This window comes from Hirundo rustica, chromosome 18, assembly GCF_015227805.2.
Source record: "Hirundo rustica isolate bHirRus1 chromosome 18, bHirRus1.pri.v3, whole genome shotgun sequence".
Taxonomy (NCBI): domain Eukaryota; kingdom Metazoa; phylum Chordata; class Aves; order Passeriformes; family Hirundinidae; genus Hirundo; species Hirundo rustica.
Window position 1 is genome coordinate 3,061,174 of NC_053467.1, and position 22,416 is coordinate 3,083,589.

The 22,416-nt window shown below is 52.6% G+C and overlaps 1 protein-coding gene across 2 annotated transcripts in view; it reads left to right on the forward strand.

Annotated features, from left to right (window-relative positions):
• The first annotated feature begins 774 nt into the window (after nucleotides 1–774).
• Nucleotides 775–22,416, forward strand: part of SEPTIN9 (septin 9) — a 141,527-nt gene continuing 119,885 nt past the window's right edge. The window contains exon 1 of one of the 2 annotated variants that reach the window (XM_040081840.2): nucleotides 775–829. In XM_040081840.2, coding sequence (XP_039937774.1) covers nucleotides 808–829 — 22 coding nt within the window. In that variant the 5' untranslated portion in view covers nucleotides 775–807. The remainder of the gene's footprint in view (nucleotides 830–22,416) is intronic. The other variant, XM_040081843.2, reaches the window with a different exon arrangement.

Here is a 22,416-nt window from a genome sequence, read left to right on the forward strand (position 1 = left end):
TGGAGCAAATTAAAGAGTCGCTGTGACTTTCTTCCTGTCCGTGTTCGTAATGCCCCCGGCTGATTGCATTTGTGTAACGAATTGCCCAACCTGCGTCTGGCAGGGGAGCGATCCGGAGCGTGTTCTCCCTCCTGGCACACGAGGAACAGCAGTAAAATCCATTTCCCACCCCTGGGGCCATGCCTGGGGGCTGTTTCTGGGGTCCGCGGCAGCGAGTAAGCGAGGTGTGAGCCTGCACAAACGTTTGGCTCGCTTCGCAGCCTTGAATGAGCCGCGGACGAGTGGGTTTGGAGAGGAAAGAGGCGTTTTCACGGGTCACTAGCGCACTTTGAACTAGAGACGGCAGAGCGGCTCTGACCTGAGCTGCTCCAGCCAGCCCAGGGCTGAATCAAATCCATGGGGTGCGCCGGGCTGGAGGCGTGAAATTCCATCCCTTCTTCCCTTTGCTGCCGAGGCCGAATGCGCCGGGATTTGCAGGGCGGGGAGCTGGCAGGGCCGAGCCCCGGGGATGCTTTGCGTGCCGCGGGGGTAAAGGTGCAGCCGCGGGGGAGGCTGAGCCCCGCTCTGCCCCTGCCCGTGCCAGCAGACTTGGAACAGCCCGCACCGGTGTGTGTGTGTGGCGTGTGCGTGCTGGGAAAGGTGTGTGCTGAGAGCCGGGAGCTCCGGGCTGCCCCTCGGCAGCAGCCAGGCACGGATGCGGTGGCACCGTGAGCGTCCCCTCCCCGGCCCTGCCTACAAAAGGATCGCGGCAGCCCCGGCACGGCGCAGCCCAGCCCCTGCTCCCATGTCACAGCCCGCAGCGACGGCATGAAGAAATCCTCGTATTCAGGTGAGCCTCCCTCGCCTCTCCCTTTGTGTCTGTGCTGGGAAAAGAAAAAAGGTGAAAACACCCAGGTACGACGTGGACAGTCCCTCCCGGCTGTGAGCGCCGTGCTGTTTCGGTGTGTAGGAACGAGTGGAAAAGGCTTGAAAAGCAGCACAAGGGCGGCGAGCAGCTCGTTCCAGGCAGGACCCGGCACTGGGGGCACGAACCTTGTTATCAGAGAGCGCCTGTGCCAGCGCGGGGTGACATCCAGCGCCCGGGGGCAGCGTGACATCGGAGCAGGACGGCGGTGTGAGTGTGAGTGTGTGAGTGTGTGAGTGTGAGTGACACTGGCTGCCCTCGGGGCCGCAGACATTTCCAAATGGGGTGTCAGAGATGGGATCCCCTCATGGCTGCGGGAATCTGCTCTGCCTTTCCCCGCCTCGTGGCTTTGCCAGGCTTGCCCTAAGGGGTGAGGGCACTGCGCCCTCATTGTGTTAACGCAGTGTTAACAACCACGCTGGGTGTCATTCCTCTGAATTCCCCGTGAAATCCTGCCCCAGGAAGTGCCTGGAGCACCGCAGAGTGGACAAGTCTCCTCTAAGAGGTGCCCGTAGAGCTCAGGTGCCTCTGGCGGCTCCTCCAGCTGCTGGACTTTGCTCTGCAGCTGATTTCTGCTCTGTGGCTCCGTGCTCTGCAAGCTGAGTTCTGCCCTGGCTTCGCCCTGGCCACTGTGGGGCCATGGTGTCATCGTGCCAGCGTCCTCCTAAGGCCCCAAACCTCGGGTCAGGGCACCCCTGAGAGGTGCTGGTGGCCGCCACCGGTCACTTGAGCCACGCCATGGCCACAGGACTCTGCCTGAGCTCATGAGCCACAGGAGCTGGGGGCTCGGCTTCCCTTGGAAAATTCCCTCTGTGCTTCTACTGCTTGTTTGTGGTTAAAATCAATTAGCAACGTTCCTCTCTCGCACTTTTTTCCTTCTCTCATTAGCGTTGCTAAATGGGCTGCCGGGAGGGTTTATTAGGGCTCCTACGCCGGGAACCTGGGACGGTCTGAGTGTGATGATTAGCACGTTGTAATGGATTAAATCGGGTATTAATGGCTCTGCACTGCGTGTAGGGGAACCTGTCCTTTGTTGTGGCCTCCTGAGGTGGTTGGAGCAGCCCTGGAGCAGGGAGGAGCAGCGCAAGGAGAGGTCTGGATGCAGCTGGCTGTCCTGCAGGAAAGCTGCCAGCTCTGTGACCTGCTGTTGTGACTCCTTCAGATGAGGCCAAGGGTCCTTTGCTGCTTTCCCTGTTTGGGGTGGGTTGTGCTGGAGTGGAGCTGGGGCGCTGCAAAGCCCCTGATGTGTCTCTGGTGGGTGCCCAAAGCCTCCTACCCTCGGTGGCACAGCTGAGCTGACACTTGGGCAGCACCTTTGTTTCAAAAAGGTATTTTTTTGCAGCTATTTAAACAAAAAGAGTAGAACTGCCGTGCCCAGAGTACACTACTGGGAAGCAACAGAACAAGCTGCACTCCTTACAAGCACCTCACACCTTGCAAAGAGCACAGGCAGCGCTGCTGAGCTGCTCTGGCTTTGCAAAGACCTTGCTTTGGGTGCTGGACCCAATAAATCTCCCTGACTTGTTGGGCAGAAGGTGGATGGAGGGGGAGGAATCACCCAGGGCCCTGGGGAGGCCACATGGGAGAGCTGCCACCCCTCCGTGGCGGGCGTGTTCACAAATCAGGACACAGCAACGGTCACTCACTTTGGGAATTTTCACTGGCAATTCAGACTGCTTCTCCAAGACATGGATGTGCAGGGTGCTGCAGGGCCTCTGGGCTCTCTGCTGTCTGCCAGAGGGGCTGGTGAGGTGACAAAGTGACTTCCCAGCTGCCAAAACCAATGCTGACAGCCCCTGGCAGGCTGGAAATGTGGTGCCTGGTTGAGAAACTCCTGAAAATGATGGCATTAAACACTTTTTGAGGCTAGGTACTTGTTAAGTCTGGCCTGATTCGTCCCTCTCTGGCACATTTTGGATCTCCTTTGTGGACTGCATCCCCCTGAACCCAGCTGGAGAATCTTGCTTGACTTCCCAGGGCTGAACCTCCAGCTCCATCCTCCTCCATGGGCACAGCAGTTCCCCACCCCGGGCAAGATTTCCCTTCCTTAAAGCACTTCAAGGGCGATCCCAACCCCTCTGCTTCGACTTCTGAGCACACACCACGTAGGTGTGGTCGAGATGAAGAGTTTGCCTTGGGGTGCCTCACCTCTTATGAGCAGAGAGGCTCAGTGAGACCTTTGTGCCGTAGCCACGGGCACATGTGGCTCATCCCGGCGCTGCTTTTGTTCCTGGAACTCCTGGCAGCAGCAGCAGGAGGAGGGGGAGAGCGTGGAACAGGGATTTTACTTCCACTGAAGCCAGCCCTTACATGCGTGCCTTGGGGATGTCTGTTATTTCAGTTGCTGGAGGCAAGCTTGCCCTGGAATAGTGCTTTTTAAGGATTTCTTTTGATTCTCACTTTCCATTACTCAAGCCCAATTGCATCGCCAAAGAAGCAATAGAGAGGATTTGTGATAAATGACACGACAATTTATAGGTGTTTTCAAGGATGGTGCGTGTGGTTTTGGCCAAGGATGGTTTCAGTTTCGGGTTTATGCGAGATGCTGGCACTCACTAAAATAAGGATCCCCAGAATTACGGCACCTCCAGAATTATTCGTAGTGGTTAAGTGTCACCAACCCTTGCCTGAACTGCAGACTCCTAATTTACTGCTTAGGCACTTAGGGAGAAATTACTCTTCAGATAGGAGCTGAAGCTGTAGGAAAAGTTACAGGAATAACAGCAATTGCGGTGATTCCATCACTGAATGGGGATTTTCCCATACTGTGACTCGTAAAATGATTCCCTATAAAACATGGGAAATAGACTATGACTCAAATTGGATTTGCTGGTGCGGTCTAGAGAATTTGTGGCTGTCTCATCCCTGGAAGTGCTCAAGCCAGGTTGGATGGGGCTCTGAGCAACCTGGTCTTGGGGAAGGTGTCCCCTGGCAGGGATTGGAATGAGGTAATCTTTAAGGTCCATAAATGGGGGACAGAAGACACGCACTGGAGATGGTGCTAAACATTAATAGTAAACTTTATTTTAGTGGTTAGCTGGTTATCAGTTTACATAGTTTTAAGGCACAATGAGCTCAAGTCAATTAATCACTACACACTCCAGTGTGGACATGCAGCAGTCTCTGCACTACATCTGTCACGTTTTTTACATCTCTCTACCCCTGTTCCAGCTGAGTCACTCTCTTTCAGTCTTCTTTTACCTAGCTGAAGCAGTAAGCCTAAGCTACGATTCCACAAGAGTAATAAAGCTTTACTTTTATTTCATGAGGCTTTATGACAGTCCGTTCCAACCCAAACCATTCAGTGATCCCATCTCAGCTGGGAAGCTTTGGGGAAAACAGCTCTGCCCTCTGATTGTTGGTTTGTAGCGTCCCAGGGTCCCCTCCTGCCCAGCCCCGTCGTGTCCTTGGAGCTGGCACCACCCCTGCAGATGCTGTGCACGCAGGGATCCGAGCCAAGGCAGCAGTGGGTAAAGGTCTGCGGGTGTTTGTGCCCTGCCAAAGGGCTCTGGTGGTTGCTCCAGGACATCCAGGGAGGGGGGAGAAGCACGGGAGCTCTTTCTGGGCTGGGCAGGAGCTGCAGTGGGCAGCTGTGGCAGCGCAGGGACACGTGCCACAGCGAGGGAGCTCATCAAAGCCCAGTGAAGCGGCAGTGGGAGCAGTGTACAGCTACAGGGTGTCCCTGAGAGTGACCAGCACCTCGGGGCCCAGAGCACTCTGCTGATAAAGGGATGATAAAAAAGGTGAGGAGACACGGTCCTGTTTGGGAATCCCAGCGCTGTTTATTGTCTGCACCGTGGGTACAGCCTCCAATGTGCTCCGGGGACAAGAGCCAACAATGGGGCCAAGTGTGACAGTTCTGGCTTCTTTTTCTCTCTGCCAAGGTCGGGGTGGAGACACGGGAAAGGAAGGATTGCGTTTGGGCTTGGATGTTTATTATTTTTTATTTATTTACAGTATTTACAGGCTCACGAGCCGTGAGCTCTTACTAGCAAGCCAGAGAAACGAGGTAAAATGGAGCACTACTAACTCTCTCCAAGGTTATTTAAGCACTAATCCCCCAATAACGAGATGACACCGATATTATTTATGCTTTTGACCCAATAATGACCACCCAAGGCCTGAGGACCTTTTTCACCCAGTTACAGAAAACCACCCAAACCCATGAAGAGGAAGGAAGAGGAAGGACAAGAAGAAGGATTCAGACAACGCCCAAAGCCCTCCATCTTGACTCACATGTATTACTATGCACTAAAACCCCAAACTCTAAGCTTCCAGAATTCCAACAGCCGAGGATCCAGGGTTATAAACCAGACAAATGGGTGATCCTGAGGGTCAGGGTCCAGTAGGGATGGGGAAAAACAGTGCAGAGGGATGGCCAGGAACCAGGGGGACTAATGGGATCACAGGGGTGGGGTACTGCAGCCAAAATAACCCAGTGGGGCCCAAGGGAAGGAAGAACACTCAAGGAAGGTGCATATGCGGTGAACAGGAGCTGAACTTAACAAACCAATAGAACAATGAAACCTAAGAAATATTAATGTGTGGCTGCAAAGGCCCATGGGGGGGTTGTTTTCCTCACCATGACCTAAAAGGGGATCTTTCCCCATTTGCCTGGGTCCCTCCAGGGTTGGGACATAACTACTTTGGGGATAAGCCCCTGGGGCTCCACAGCAGTGCAGGGACTTGCCCCTCTCCCCAAATAATCCTCAAGGGCTGTGACTGGCCCAGCTCTGTCTGTTGGGGGGACCTCCGTCCACATCTGTCCGTAGCTGGTCTGAAACAGGCTGGAAAAACCGAGATAGGATCTTTTTCAGGCTGATACTGATCCAGAGAGACCTGGTGTGATTTTCTCAAAGACTTTTAACCACCCTGCCACAAAAGCTGCAGGGTGGGGCGGGGATGACCCGGTGTCTGCAGAGCCCATTGTTTGCTCCTGAACCCAGCCTCATCTCCCGTCACTGAACTGGCACTGTCAGTGTCTGAGCTGGGGAAAAATGAAAAGAGTTGTTCAGACCTGATTTTTTTTTTTTTTGTATTTTGTTTTTTTTTCTCCCTCTAGTTCACTGGCCAAACTGCAATGTCAAGGAAAAAATACTGCTCGGATCCAACAAAAACATTCATTTAATTTTAGATTGTCATTTGCAACAGAAATTCAAAATAGTTTGTTTTGAAATACATTAAGAAGAAGAAGAAGGAAAAAAAAAAGCCATTGTTTTTCAGCTCAAACTCTCAGCTCGCTCTTACTCCCCAAAACTTGGATTGCTGGGCCAGTGAGAGTGAGGGGGATGTGAAAGGGGGAAAAAAAGGGTCAGGAGAGAGTTTTGGAGCCCAGGAGCAGAGGGAAGGGGAAGGATGGTGGTGCTGGCAATGCCATCCTGGAGTGTGATTCCCCAGGAACATCAGCCTCGGGCTGTGGAGGGTGTTCTTGGTGTGGGTTTGTGCTGTGGTACCTGCTGCTGCTGAAACTGCAGGAAGGAAAATACCAAGGCCTACCAAATGAACTTGGTTTTTTTTGATAATCCCAGAGCAGCAGGAGGCTTCTGCACAGACAAAGGGCTTTGCATTATTTTCAGGATGCTGGAAGCTCTGCTGGTTGGCTGGGTCAGCTGCCAGGAACGATCTGCATCATGCAGATCCATGTGGAAGCTGGTTGATACCAGACATCCACAGCTCCTCATCCTTGCTTTAAGCCCCGTAACAAACAAAATGCTGCACAGCAAACCCTTGCTCTTTTTTGGACGACCACTTCTCCAACTTGCCTGTACCCATCTCTCACATTTTTGCACCAGTGAGGAGCGGCCAGGGTGCCTGCTTACATTCACAACATTCACACACTTCTCTGTTGGGTTTTCATCCCCAACTCCCTTAATTTATTTACTGCTTTTAACCACTTGATCCATCACATCCTGCTGTTCCCTGCTCTGCCACTTCCCCGTTGCTGCACACCGGTGGGGCAGTGACTTTTGATGTTCCCGCTGGCTGGTGCCCCGGCATTGTTGTGTGAGCTGTAACAACATTCAGAGACGCTCAGAGAGAGCAGCTGCCTTTGTCCAGAGTGCTGGGGGATCCAGGGAAAGGCAGGCGTGTCCTTCCCACCCCACATCCCTGAATTTCTCGGTGTGTGGTGGTGGCAGAGGAAAAGGCAGAAGAACTGAATTGCTCCCGAACCAGCACTGTGACCAAGAGGCAGCATCTGCCCAGGTCTGCACTGTGTAATTAACACCTAAAACAATGAACCATTCCCCTGATTGCTGTCAAAAAGAAAAAATCCTGTTCTTCAGAGGGCTGGATTTCGAACGCGCCTCGTCCTCTCTCGTGGTAAAGCCTGCGGTTTTCTCGAGTGTTACAGGTTGTTGTAGCCTCTGCTGGATGAAAGCTCCTCGATCCCTGGACAGACTGTTCTCAGCTGCCTTCAGGGCCTCGCAGTTACTTTCTGTGGCTTAGGAGATGTGGAGAGCTGTTGATGGTGCTTGGCATCACTCCTGGCAAACTTTCCTCAGCGCTTCCCCGCTGCAGAGCCCGAGGTGGGGCCGTGAGAAGTGCAATCAAAAGGCACAATTGTTTTCTTTTGCTCCCGCGCTGACAGAGGGCTGCCGTGGATGTAAATGCAATGTGCCACCACACGTTTCTGCTGCCTGGTGATGACTGATGGAACCTTGCAATGGAAAACCCTCCTGTGGCAGCGCCGTGCTCTGCTGGGGTGGCCAGATCGGGGGGTGTGGTGGGTTTGGTTGGGTGTTCTGCTCTTTCCAGGCTTGCTGGCGTGTGTGGGCAGGGGTAGAGCTTTGCTCCAGGTAGGAAAAACATCCCAACATCTGTTAGAAAACAGTTTGGAGAAGCGAGGAAATCCCGCCTGTGGAGAAAGACAAATAACAAACCACAACACGCAGACGTTTGCAGAACGTAATGAAAGATCCTGTGGGGCCCAGCGGGGTGATTCCTGATCCCCCAAAACACCCATCCTCTTCCCGTGGCCACCTGGGCTGAGCAGGGAGCAGTGGTGGCACGTGGGACAGGGAGATGCTGCAGGGACATCCCGAAAAGCAGCGCTGGCAGCGAGCGGGGTGCTTGGTGTGAGGCCACCCTGTACCTCCTACACACCCTCTTAGAGGTTGTGTAGAGGGGTTTGGTGCACAGGGTGTGACCCAAACCCACGGAAAAGTCCGTGGAAGAGGAGAGGGCTTTGTATTGCAGCGATTTGTGAGGATTTAACCTGTGTGGGGCGGATGTGTGAGCTCACAAAAAGCGGGCAGAGCTGACCTGCAGGGGACCCCTGTCCCTTGGGGTGACACAGCCGGTGTGTTTAACACCACACCAGCGAGTTCCCCTCGCTGCCAGGTCCTGGCATCCTCAGGAAAAGCAGCTGTGCTCGTGCAGCCTCGCTCCCTGGGGAGTCACACAGGCAGTGGTGTGGTGGGACAGGCAGCACAGGCACTGGTGCCCCAGCCCCTTCCCACAGTGGCCTCAGGGACTGACTGGTGACAAGGACAGCACAAGGCACCCTTTCAAGGCTGGTGATCCGGGGGGGGGCTCACTGGGAAGCTGCTTCCTGCCGTGTCCCTGCTCAGGTGAGCCTCTCAGGGGGCTCAGAGGGATCCAGTCATCTCCAGAGCAGGGAAAGTAAAGTCACCAGGGAAAGGGAAGATTTTGTCGAGTGCTGTGACACTTGTGAGAGCAGCTGACTGTGCTGGGCAGGAAGGGGCTCCTTGGGAAGTTCTTGCCTGAGTTTCAACACTGATCACTGCACTGCACACTCTGAAGCACAGTTATCAGGCATTTCCATGACCTGAACTTCTCATTTCACGTTCAAATCTGGTGGCCACAGCATGTCACTGTCCCCTCCGTGTCCCTCAAACACTGCGCTGCCTTCGTTGCTCCTCAGTCCAGCAGATGGGAGTTAAACTGGAGGGATGATTGCAAGTTGGAACTAGCAGCCAAAGGGTTTTTTTTTTTTTTTTTTTCCCTTCCCTTTGTCCATGCCAGATGAGTATTATTTACAGGAAACACTTTGTACAGCTTGGAGATTTGTTTAGAGAAGGAGTGTAGGGGAGGAGACAGCTAAAGGCAGAATGGAAATTAAAAAAGGTCACAGCAATGCTGAAGAAAATCCATAATTTCCTGGAGTGGGAGTATTGCTATTCTGGGGACCGAGGGAACGGTGCAGCTCGGGCTCCAGCTCCCGGGGGAGAGTGTGCTGAGGGATGAAGTGGCTCCCTTTGGGACGAGCTTGGCCTCATGGGGCCGAACCCAGAGCAGCTGCTGGGGACACAGGGTCCCTGACACTGCCTCGTTCCCTCCGCTCACCCAGAGTCACGTCCCGTGGGGGCCGTGCCAGGGAATCTCTCGGGAGCAGCCCCGGGGGCACGTTTGCTTTGGGCTGATGTTATCCAGGGAAGGGGGGATCGCCCGCAGCTTTGTGTAAGGGAGAGGATAAACAAAGCTGCAAGGGTGAGATGCCCTCGGCCGCCCTGCGGTGACTCAGTGCTGAGCTCTGAGCGCCTGGGCACGTACAGAGAGAAGTTGCTGAGGAGAGCAGCGGATCTCGGAGCAGGACAAGTCAGGACAAGGGATTTGCACAGGGAGGGGGTTGTTGCAGGGAGTTGAGGAGGCTGGAGGCTCTGTTTGGCCTGAGGAAAGGCTGCAGAGGAGCAAATGTCACCCACCCCAGCCTGCCCAGGTCTGTGATGGGGGGACTCAGCCACCAGCACCCTAGAAAGGCTTTGCTCTCTGCATTTTCAGCTTCCGTCCTTCTCCCAAGAGGACTTTCAACTAACTTTTAAACTTAAAAGCAAGACCTAGGTACATTTCAATCAGTAGGAATGAGGATGGAACATAATCCTTTGCCAGCGCGGAATTTAATTTGGAGCATTGAAGTTGGTGACGTCCCCAGTCCAAGCCTAATTCTCCTCGACCTCTTTGCTTTGGGGAAGGTTTTCAAGCTCACTGACTTTCAGTGTTCTAGTGATGGAAGTCACATGTGCTGCAGTGTCCTTATCTGAGGTCAGCTGCTAGAAACGCTGTGAAATCCTCAAATCCAGAGCTTTATCGGGTGTTCTTGCATCCCACTCTGCCACATGAAGGGCTTTTTCCCCTCTGGTCTTCTCCCTTCACGTGTTTCAGAGCGTGCTTTATAAAATCGGTTTTAATGCTGAGAAATGTGCGTCTGAGTTGTGCCCAAACTGTCCCAGAAGCACCACACCACGGGGTTTCAAGTGCTATTTTTTAATTCATTGATTTATTTTTTAGGAGGTTAGCTATGACTCTCAGAGCTGTTGAGTATCTGCTGAACGGCTCAGACACAACCTGAAGGACTGCCATCACTGCAGCTAATTACCCTTTGACATTAATTTCCATCCAGCTCCATCTGCATCTGTGAATGCTTTCCCAAATTGCTGTTCTGACAAGTGAGATGCCCCAGTTGTGGAGCCTCACATCTGAGAGCTCGGGAAGGCTCTCGGTGCTGTGGCTTCTTGGGGATGTCATGGCTTGGGTGGTCTCCTCATCCTGCTTGGCAGCTGGAGCAGGAGGCTGGGAGTTATTTCCCGTGGTGGGTTTTGGTCAGATCAACCTCCAGCAGTGATGTGAAATGCTCTGACAGCTGATTCCTGCAGTTAGTGTCAGGAGCAATGAGTTAATCCGGGGAAGGATGAGCTCAGCCCTCAAGAGCTTGGTTCATCTCTGGAGGTTTCAGACCTTCCTCTGCTGTGCATGGTCCTCCATGGACCTGCCACTCTCCAGGAAACCATCATCATCATCATGCATCAGTGTTTTAAAATACATCTCTTTTGAAATACCTGTGGAGGGGAGGAGAGGAGGGCGTCTTTGGCTGCATTTTGTGTGTTTAGCTTTGGTTTTAGAAATCATTGTGGGAAGAGCAGGAGCCCTGTGCTTGAGCCATGATGGAGAGGGAAGAGTAAAAAGATATTTCATAATGTGTGTGGATTAATGCTCAGATCTTACTGAGCCTTTCATCTCCTCTGGGCCCTGAGTGCAAGCATGGGAATGGATATGAGGCAGAAATCCTCCCATGCCAATGTGCTGGGTGCTGATTATTGCAGGGCTTTGCATTAAACCCTTTCATAGACTGTGCCTCTTCCCTGGTGGAGGATTTTTGGGCTGCTGTTGGCAGAGGTTGGAACACAGGAGAAGGATCTGGAAGGTTGGTGCAGGGCACAGTCACACAGCTCCTGCTGAGCCGGGAGCAAACCCTCACCTTAGTCCTGGGTAAAAATAAGCAGTGTCCTCGTTCTTAGCCCTGTGGCAGGATTTCTTCATCCAGAGCCCCTCCAAGTGATGGACAGGCTGCTCCTGGGAGGCACACAGGGCTGAGAACTGCTTCCCACAGCTCGGGTGTGCACAGGAGCGTGGTGGGAAAGGACAGAGGACTCGCTCAGGACAGCGCAGGGAGGTGGCAGGGGATGCTGCAGGGAGTTAAGGAGGCTGGAGGCTCAGTTTTTCCTGCAGGAAAAGCTGCAGAAGAGGGAGTGTCACCCACCCTGGCTGATGGGGAGCCCCTGGCCTGCCCAGCTCTGTGCTGGCAGAGATGTCCCCAGGTATCCACGAGTTGTGGCTTTTCTCCTCCCTCCTCGCCCCTTTGGGCTGGGGGCTGCCCAAACAGGCCCTGCTTCCCCCAGGGCTGTTCTCCTGCTCCCCATCTGCTGATGACCTTTGCTGTAAATACAGATTATAAAGTTGGCCTTTCGCAAATATTAACATGAATGCTGTATGCATGATGTTAAAACAACTTTATTTCTGCTATTAACAAAACCTTGGACATGGTAGCAGTAGCTAATATAGGTGTGGGTGATCTATTTAATCAAGATAACACCCGATAAACACATAATGAAGACCCAGTATTGATACTCCAACTATCAGCATCTGCTGTGTGAGGAGAGTGTAGACCAAAGCCCAAACTAAAAGTGATAAAAGAACAGACCAAAACCACAGGCGAGAAACACGCACGCTCTAAAAAGGCAGGCCCAAGGAGAGACCATGCAAAATAATTCCTAGACTATGTGACCTAGCTTATAGAAAAGTATAAATGTACATAATAGTCTATAAATATGCAGCAAACTAATGTAATAAATATATATATAGTTGAAGAATCACTCCACGATAGTAAGGGTGCTCTTGGCTGAATGCCAAGCACCCAGCCATTTTAACCCCTTATTTTTTGTCTCCTATTGTCTTTTTATTAAACTGTTTAAGTTTTATTAAAAAAAGCGAAGCTGGTTTCTCGCACCTCGTCTGGATTTGCCGGGGAGCTCGGGGCCTGGCTTTGTTTGCTCTCCTCTCCCGTCAGGTGGGGCTGGCAGGTGGCAGCTGGCAGGTGGCACCTTGTCCCCGAGGGCTCAGGGATCCAGGGCAGAGCCCTGGCTTGTGCACACAGCCCGCAGGATCTCCAGCCCTGCTCGGCGTGTTCCCAGGAGCGCAGCCCCAGCGGGAGGAGCTGGGTCAGTGCAAATAAACCCTTGGAGCGGGGCTGCTCCGCCTGGCACCCGCTGCAGCTCCCTGCTGGGAACAGGGAAGGGGTGACACCGGTGAAACCGGAGCGTTTGCACAACTGCTGCCACAGCTGAAGGAGGGGTGAGTTGTGTTCTGCACGTTGCTCTGCGTGCAGCTCCACAGAACATCGAAATAATGTCTGCTTCGACGCAGAGCCTCTCTGTCCCCGCTGAGCACAGCAGCAGGGGTTTGCAGAGGGAGCAGCTCTGATGGAAGGCATCTCCTGGTGTGGTTTACACCGTTCTGACAGCCCTCACCCTGCAGCCAGGTCCATCCCACCCTGACAGGCTCCTGTCTGGGGTACCTGTCACCCTCAGCTGTGTCTCCAGTGGGTGGTGACACGGCCTGGCAATTCGGCCCACGTAGGATATGGAACCTCCCACAACCACTGACTTGAGTCTGGTGTGTAAATTAGACCTTGGTGCTGGTCCTTGCCTGGTCACAGTGTGTCCTTTTGGAGTTTTTTCACAGATTCAAAGAATATGCACAGCTGGAAATAACCTATCAGGGTTGTCAAGTCGAACTCCTGGCCCTGCACAGGACACCCCAGGAGTCCCACCGTGTGCCCAAGAGCATCGTCCAAATGCTCCTTGATCTCAAACAGGCTCAGTGCTGTGATCACCTCCCTGAGGAGCCTATTCAGTGCTCAGCCACCCTCTGGGTGGAAAACTGTTCCTCCTGTTCCACCTAAACCTTCCCTGACTCAGCCCCAGCCACTTTCCTGAGTGCTGTCACTTGTCACCAGAGTGAAGAGATCCGTAGCTGCCTGTGATGCCCCTCATGAGGATGTTAAAGACCACAGTGAGGTCTCCCCTCAGCCCCCCTTTTGTTGTTGTTGTTGTTGGTTGTTGTCCTTTTCCAGAGCATTTGGATCAATTTGAATTCTAATCATCTCTAACATTTCATCCTCACTCGGGATTGCCATCATCTTTAATAACTTCTCTTCCCGTTTCTGGGAAGATGGATGCTGTATCCTTGGGTCAAAACACAGCTGGGAGGTCAGACTTTGGATTAAAAGCTGCCTTGGCATAGCCCCTAAGAGCACCCTGCAAGCATCCAAGCCCCGTTGCCTATAAATTACGGGCAAAATAAGACTACAAACCAAGTAGAGACCTCTGCTTTGGGGGCTTAACAGCCTCCCCTGCTTTTCAAATTGTGTCATCATAATCTTTGCAAGATTAGGCACTGTTTCAGCTGCAGGGTTTGTTGTTTGTTTTGGGTTTTTTTGTTTTTTTTTTTTTTTTTTTTTTTTTTTTAATTTCACTTTCTCATGGAATAAATTGATGGTGACAGATGCCCAAGAGCCCTGGAGGTCAGTGCTTTGTTTATATGCAGGGAATTTAGGGAGTGAAGGGTGACAGCTGGCCTCTGGAGAGGGACATGGGTGTCACCTTCTCATGGAGCGTGGGTCTGTGTGGCAGTGACCTTCTCTGTGCTTGCATCACCTGGGCAGAGCTACAGAGGGGCTTTGGGCTCCTCCAGGGGATCCTCCAGGGGATTCCCAGCCTTTTGCCTGAGAAACAGAGGAACACAATGCCTCATTTGTTTTTTTGTGGCCAGCCTGGGGCACCAGCGGGCGCCCTGAGCCCTGCCCCTTGTCAGGTGAGTGCAGATAACCCCAGTGCTTCCTGTTCTGGCAACTCCTCCAGACACTGATCTCAAAGCTGAGGGAGCTCACATCCTCTATTACTGAGGACCGAGGCCTGGAAAAAAACGAGGTGAAATTTAATTTTGCCTGAGCTGAGCCATCTCAGAGCATCTCTGAATCAGAGCTGCTCCTTGCAGCCTCTCTCCAGCAGATCTCCCCCCTCCATCTGGGGCTGGAGGTGACTCTGTGCTGCAGAGCCCAGCTCCCGGTGGCCGTGGCTTCCAGGTACTGCTGGGGTGAGGAGTCAAACCCTCTGGAGACCTCAGGTCACAATCCCATCCTTCCTTCAGGCACTACGGCAGGTGGCTGCCGGCTTCCAGCCAGCGACAAGCGTGCGGTGATGCGTGCGGTGATGCTTGGTGTGGCAGCAGGCTCCAAAAGCAGAGGCAGCAGCATCCCCCCTGCACCTGGGGCTGCTGCCCCGCCTCACAGCTGGCCCAGGAGCAGCTGGGTCATGCTAAGGACCAGCTAACCCATGCTATGGGTTGTATCCACTGTCACACATCTGTCTCAGACGTGGCAAATACATGTGGCAAATCTTCTTCCCTGGCTCTGAAACTGCTCACAGAGAGGTGCTTCAGTGGAGGAAGAGGGGTGCCAACAGGAAGCTGGCTGAGACAACACAGAAACATTTTCTACTCATGATCTCAGCCTCTGGAGATAAGGCTGGAATTTTGACACCCCCTCCGGAGCATCCTGCCTTGGTCCCATGTCAGTCCTGCAGCTCTGGACAGGGGAGGGAGGGTCCTGCCTGGGTGAAGCTCCTGCTAGGGGTGCAAAAGGTGGAGGTAGGATGGGCTGGAGGGATGTGGATCCCCTCTGGACAGCAGCTGTTGGAGTCTCAGGCTGCAGAATTCATGAAAGGTCAGTTGGTGTAATGACCTCTGACGGTGGTGTCGAGGGCATCAGAAGGGACCTGAGCCTCCAGGCAGGGAAATACCTTCCAGGTGCGGCTGGCAGCAGGCTGTGCATGCCCCAGGGCAGGTCCTCCCTGCGTGGTTCATTCCTTGTGGCACAAGGAGCTGTTCAGGAGCTCCACCCTGCTGGAATCCCGCAGTGCCAGGGTCGGTGCAGCGGGGTTTGGGTCGCTCAGGAGGAGCAAAAACTGCCTTTTTTGTGGCAAGGATTTGCATAGTGGAGACTGAACATCTGGATTGTTGGGGTGAGTGGCCGGGGGGGGTTCTGGATGTGACCCAGGGCTGCGCTACACCAAGCATGCCATGTTCCACGGACAATGCTGCCTTTCACCAGGCCCACAGAACAGGCTTTGTGCCACCCTGTGTGAGCCCTCTTTCTCTCTGCAAAGGCTTCCTCAGAGGCTGCAGGCACTGCTCCATGACTTGGAATGGTTTTCACCTGTGCCAGGAGTGATTTCACTCTGCCTTTTGCCAGGGCTGGGCTGTCTGGTGGTGCCAGGTGCTTTGCTTTTCCCTTGCTGGCAGCTGGAGAAGCCCATTAGAAGAAGGAGTTGCACTGGGATCACTTGGTGGTGCCTGGAGAGGGGTGTGTGTAATCATGGAGCAGCATCCAGAGGTGGTTTTTCCATCTGGGCTTTATTTAAATGAACCCATTCCTAATTTTCATGCTGCTCTGCTCTAAAGCATGGCCGGGCAGATAGAGAGGTGCTGGGTCGAGAATTATTTTATTTGTGGAATCAAAAAATATTTTGAGGTGGGGCACACAAAGTTCATCAAATCCAACTCCTGGCCCTGCACAGAACAGCCCCCAAATCCCACCCTGTGCCTGAGGACATTGTCCAAACACTTCTGGAACTCTGGCTGGGTTGAGGCCATGACCACTGGGGAGCCTGTTCAGTGCCCCACCACCCTCTGGATAAAAAACCTTTTCCTAACATCCAACCTAAGCCTCCCCTGGCACAGCTTCTTGCTCTTTCCTTCAGTCCTCTGGCTGGTCACCAGAGATAAAAAATCACTGCCTCCCCCTTGTCCCTTACAAAGATTTTAAAGGGCAACCCGATAGGATATTGGCACTTACATATTGATTCGACCTATTTATTGATTGAAATGAACTTACTGCTTCTGTGCTGGGTATCTCTGATGGATTCCAGGCCACAGCGTGGGCCATGGGGACTTGTGACAACCTGGCTCTTCATTAAATGCCTTTAAATTGTTTACAGGGAGAGTCTGGGGGGCAGAAGGGGAGCACACGAGAAATTTCATCCTGGAGTTGACTGGCCCCTCACAGACAGAGCTCTCCCTTCCATCCCCAAGTCAGGCACCCACAGAAAGACCAACCATGGTCCCAAAACCAGCTCCACCAGCGGCTTGTAAGATCCAGATGGAATTATGCTGAAGTTTGTAAAGGCACTTCTGCAAACTCCAGTGAAAGCTGATCTGCAGCATTAGGCGCTCAAAAATGTCCTGAGTTTGGCTGAAGTCCTCTTCCAACTTCCCTGCTGCGGCCACTATTAAATATAATTGTAAGATACAAGGAAAAACACCAAAGAATGTTATTAGTTTATGAAACTGGGTTGCCTTGGCTACTTCTGAGGTAGAATTAATAAGAGAAAACCCTCAATTGTATGAGGCCAGGGCTTCATTGTAGTCCCAAATTGTAATTTCCCTTCTCTCCCGTTTAAGGACAGCGGACATTATCTCAGGAATCTATAGATAGCGTCTGAGTCATTCTTTAAAGTACAGCTAAAACGTAAAAAACATTAAATAAAATATCCCTGCAGCTCCTCTGACCAGGGGAAGTGTTTGACACCTCATTTTACAGGCAGGGAAGGGTTTGTGGAGGAGGAAAATTACGTGCAGAGAGTCATGTTGGAGTCCTGGTGGTGGCTGAGCAGTTCTGACTCCTCTGCTGGTCCTCCCTGCCTGCCCACCTCAGCATCCACCCGGGGCAGGAGCAGAGAATCAAGATGTGACTGGGCTTGGGGCAGAGATAAATGTGCATGTGTGATGTCCCAAGGGAGAAATTGCCACCCTGGGCTCAGTATTTTTGTGCAGGGCAATGCAGGGAGCCGGTGGCTGAGCCGCAGCTCGGAGCTTGGGCTTTCAGACTTCCAGGGAATTCTGTGCAGGATCAGAGCACCCCAGGGGACCTGCCCAAGCAGTGCAGACTCATCAGGGTGTGAGCTGCGTGTGTGTGGTGCTGAGGGTGTGTGTTCAGGCTGCTGCTGCACTTGGGGCTGCTCAGGTGGAAGGGCTCTGGTTGTGTTTGCACCCTGAAGCATATTTTATATATAAATATATATATCGGTGTGGAGAGAAAAGTGGCCATTATCTGCTTGATCTTGATGCCCTTCTATGGGGAACAGAAAAAGCAGAAACCTCTCAGAGCTGTGCAGATGCAGGCCTAGAGATGGAAGGATACAGGAACAGGGACATGCAATAATAAAACTGTGTTTCTGTGCTGTGTAGAGGTAGCCTGCTCTCGATCAAGTGGCCTGACAGTTTGTGGATCTTGACCCTGAATATTCATCTGAGTTTCTGGCTAGGAAGGGATTTAGTGACCGTGGGCCCTTGGCTGCTCCTTTGCCTGGTGCTGGTTCCTCCACCCAGACGTTACCTGGCTGCAGTGGAACATCTCTCGCAGGGCAGGAAGGAAGAGGACACTTTGTCCAAGCCTGGAGCGAGGCTGGGACATGCACCTAAGGAAAATCTCTGGCTGAGCTTCTCCCTTTGCAGCCTCTGCAGAGTCAGACATTGCTCTCAATCCCAAAGGCTGCCCTGTTCCTCCTGCAGCTCTGATGGGGCTGGGTGTTCCAAAGTGTCTGGGTGATGCCTTGGGAAGGTTGAGCTGGAACTGAGACTGGAGAGAGCTGGAGAATAAAGGAGATATTTATTAAAAGGCCTTTAAGGATCCACCTTGGGCAGGACAAGAGCCTGGCCAGGGCTGCACCCAAGGTGGACCCAAAATGGGCACAAAATGGACAAAGGGTCACGAGGTCTCACACTTGGATCAGTTTTGGTCCATTTGCACTTTGGGGTTGAATTGTCCAATTCCAGCTCCAGGCTGTGAGGTCCCATCCTTCTTGTTCCTCCCTCCAGCCACCGTTGTTTGTGCTTTTGGGGCTGAAAACTTGTCCCAGTTGTCCTTGGTGTGCATCAGGAAAAGGATTTGTTTTGTGTCGCTGCTGTGTGCAGAGAGCTGAGTGACCCTGAGTGTGAGCTCAGAGCTGCACCCTGGGCAGCACAGAACCTGAAATACACGGAAGATAAAACTGAAGGGTCTGCTCTGGGCGTCCTGTTTGCTCCAGGTCCTGGCAGCCCCCTGACAGGGACCCTGGTGTGTCACCCCGTGGGTCACCCAGGCTCAGGAGAGCCCTTGACCTCTGCCCTTTGTCGTCTGCTGCCCTTCGGCCGCTGTGCTGCTGCCTCTTTCTTCTGGGCTTCTCTCCTTTGTACATCCCCACCCCTCTCTGGGAAAAATCAACATTTGCCTTGCAGGGCCTGGCAAACAGAAGGGGTCTGTATTCCATCCCGATGGCAGCCCCAGGCTTGCAGGCTCCCGTGATAAATCCAGCGGTGTTTGTTGCCAGGGGGACCCTCTGGAACACAAGCTCGGGAGTTCTGTGTGTGTGTGAAACGAGCAGGGAAGCTGTGAGAGAATGCTGGGGCTGAGGAGAAAAATGTGATTGCATCGAGGTGGTAAGAAGGCGGCAAGAAATCGATTTAAAATCTAAGTGAGGATTTAATTTTAGTTTTTAATTTTAGTTTGTTTTCAATCTGAAGTACCACGTTGCTGCCTCGTGTGCTGGAAGTGCTCGTAGTGCTGGAGCAGAGCAGGGAGGCAGATGCTGGGCTGGGAAGTTTGCACCAGGATTTCTCCTGTGTGGTCACAGCCAGGCCTGTGGGAGTGGGGAGCAGAGCTACGGGGTGGCTCGGGAGTATTTGGTCCATATGGAAATACCACACTGGAGTTTTAAAATTCCTTTCCCCTCCTTCGAACCTGCCCGTGGTTTTCTCCAGCTAATCCATGGCCGTTGCCAGATGAACCCGAGGAGGTGAGGTGCACTCACGAGGCTGGGAGCTGTAAATGTTGGGGGGTTTTGGAAAGTGAAGGATGGGAGGTGATTATTTGCTTTTCCTTTGTTTCCACAGTGCTCTGAGTGCTGAGCCGTATCCCTCGTCCACTCAGGCTCCTGGGCACACTTGTGTTATTAATGTTATTAATGTTATTAATGTTATTAATGTTATTAATGTTATTAATGTTAATTAACTAACACGTTTCTAGCTTGCTGGAGCTCCTGTGGCAGCTGGTTAATGTAAGAGTTTGATTATTAATGGAAGGGTTATTTCCTTCTTTGAGCAAGGCTGCAGCTTGGATGGGCTCAGATGCCTTCCCTCCTGCCCACCTGTGCTGCAGGTTCTGCAGGGACAAATGGGACCAGATCCAAGCTGCTCTTGCCATGACTTTACAAGCTCAAACCCCCCTCATGTAGGGAAAATGCCAGGAGGCACCTGTTCATTGAATTCCAACTCTCAGGTCCTGCTTCTCTCTCTTGGATTTTGGCAGAGAAGGACCGTGAGCAAGTGAGGAGCGTGGTGAAGACAGGGAAGAATTAGAGGGACGAGACCTCTTTGGAAATCTGGTTAGCATCAACAGTGAACCTGGAGGGATTTTGGCCTTGACACTGGTTACCAGCTCCATCCCCAACCAGCAGAGCTTCACAAGAGCAGTTTTCCATTCCCACCCTTTCCCCTCACCTCCTGCTGCTAAGTAAGAGAATCCCCTAAGCCAGCAGAGCTGACAACACGTACAAAAGGTCCTTTTTTGGAATCCCTTCCAGTCTGTGTGGACGCTGGTGGTGTGACTGTGGTGACGTGGCACCGCCGCCGCTGCCCGGCCGCATTGCTCAGAAGGGATCACAGATGATGACTAACACGCTTTTTTCATAAGAAAAGCTGCTTGTGCTAATTTTTTTTCCTTAGTGCTTTCATGATTGTCCAGTGTATCTCTGAATGAGTATCAGCTGTGAGGAATTTGCGGTCAAGTAAAGAGCGGATGATCGCGAGGGGTGGTGAAATGATCTCGTTGTTTCTGTGAAGCGAATAAGCGAGGACTGAGCTTACTCACCTCAGAATAAACTCAGGGGGAAAAGGGAGAGTCTCTGAATTGTTTGAAGGCCATTTTAGTTCTTGAACAACTTGCCAAAGCACTTGAGGTCACGCCAGTGTTTTAGTCTTGAGACCGAACGTCTCCAAAAAGCCAAGACTAATTCCAAGCACGAGCTTGAATCCACGTTGACCGGACAGGAGTGTGTGCTGTGGGTTTTGTGGGTCAGCCAAGGCAATTTTCTGGCCTTAAGCTTTATGGATGCAGCAATTGATTTCCTGAGAATTACTGCAGTTTAATTTGAGTTAACAATTTGAATCAAAGCTTAAATTTGAGCCAAGGTTAAAGTGCTGTGTCCCCTGTCACCCTCTACCACCATGTGCAGGACTAGTCCTTCTACCCAACACAGCCCTTTGCTTGTGCAGACCACTGCTGGCCTTGGGGAAGCCTTTCTACCATTGCAAAAATTGAGGCTTGAATCTTGCTGCCTCTTATCACCAGCACAAGCTTCTGGAACGTTTTTTTAGTGTTAGAATGCTTTTGGAACATGCTAAAGCAGAGTGTTGTGGTGGGAATGGATCTTGCTAATTCCTGTGGTTTCCTTGAGGGTGTTTTGAGCTCCAACCTCGGGCTGGGTTCTTTCTAAGTGTGAACTGCTGGCTCCATGTGCTGGTGAGCAGTGTTGTGTGGCTCCAGCTCCCATGGGAGGGAAGTTTGTGCTGGTTTAGGCTGTCTGTGCTCAGCCTTTGGCCTGGACGCAGCTTGTTGGTGCATCCAGGCGGTGTTGGAGAAAGTATTGGGGCACTCCTGAGTCTGCAATCAGTGCCCCTTGGCCACAGCATCCTCCATCCCTCCAGCATCCCTCCCTCCATCCCAGCAACACCCCTCCCTCCCTTCTCCCTCCCTCCAGCATCCCTCCCTTCATCCCTCCCGCATTTCTCCACCCCACCAGCATCTCTCCATCCTGCTGAAAGCTCAGTTTGCTGCCAGAGACATTTGATCCAGAATGAAACCCTGCACTAGGGTTGAAGTTTTTTATTTTTTCTAGCTGTGCTCAGCTTCTCTGTAAGGAGTTTCTGTTACGCAGGATCTGGAAAAGTGTCTTTTATTCTTCAGTGCATGTTTCTGATTAGTACTGGAAATGAACGTGAATTTTTTTCCCCCCTTTTCTTTTTTTTTTTTTTTTCTTTTGACTGTATTCCTTTTGAGGTTGATGTTGCAAGTGGATTTTGAGCTGATGGAAGGGAAGCTGTGATTGTTCACTGGACTCGGAGCAGTCGAGATTCTTCTTCCTTTGCTGATCTGCACTCAGATGTCCCTCCCTTGCTGGCTCCCCTGTGTCCCCAGCTGGCTCTGCCTCCAGAGGTGATGTCCTGTGTCAGCACTGGAGCTCTGCAGCTCAGCCTGCAGCAGCTGGAGCGCTGGAGGAGCCACGGAGGCAGGATTGTGCGGGGTGGATCAAACCATGTGTGGGCTCTCCTCCTGTTAACAGCTCCAGGCTTTGCTGCTGGTGAGGTCCTCTCCAGCCACTCTCTTTTATCCCTGGAGCTTTTAGAGCCTGTCTGGGTGAAGCAGGGTGAAATGCAGCTGTGGGTGAAGGTGATTCACCTGCCCACTCTCTGGATGGTGCCTGTGGCACGAGTACAAGAGAGATTTCACACCCTGAGTGATCCTAGGAGTGCGGAGATGGACTTGCACAATGAACAAAGAGTGCAAAACCCTGTCCCAGAGTCTGCAGTGGTACCTGAGCAGGGCAGTGACATCCTTGCTGTCCTTGACGTGCTCCTAGGTGACAGCAGGGGCCTGAGGGGATGGCACAGGGCAAGATGGGGTGGAGGAGGTGGCGCTGGGTGTGTGCAGTGCCCAGGGGCTGCACATCCTGCCCTGGGGGGAGTCAACCTGTGCTTTGGAAGCTCCTGGTGGTGTGTAGGTGCTGTGAGCCCTCTGAAGGGTTGTTCTGCTGAGGAGCCCGCAGCACCCCAGAGCTGGAACCTTCCAGAGGTGGCTCCGTGGTTTGACCCAGAGCTGTTCACCCCAGGAGCCAGGAGTGTGGATGTGTCCAGAGCAGGAAACTGTTCCTGCATGGAGACGTCTCCAGAGCTGTCTGGACCCTGCTGTGCTGTGCTGGGTGAAGAAGGAGCTGCATTATCTGCTCTCAGGCCCTGCAGCCAACACATGGAACAGAAGCAGGGCTCACGCTGGCTGCTCAGATGAGCTGGTGCCTCCTGGCTGGCTCCAGCGCAGTGTGGGATGGCTCCTGCGGGGTTTGGCCCATCCCTTTCCATCACCACCTTTGTCTGGCTTGGGTTCTTTTGTTTGTTTGTTTTCTTGT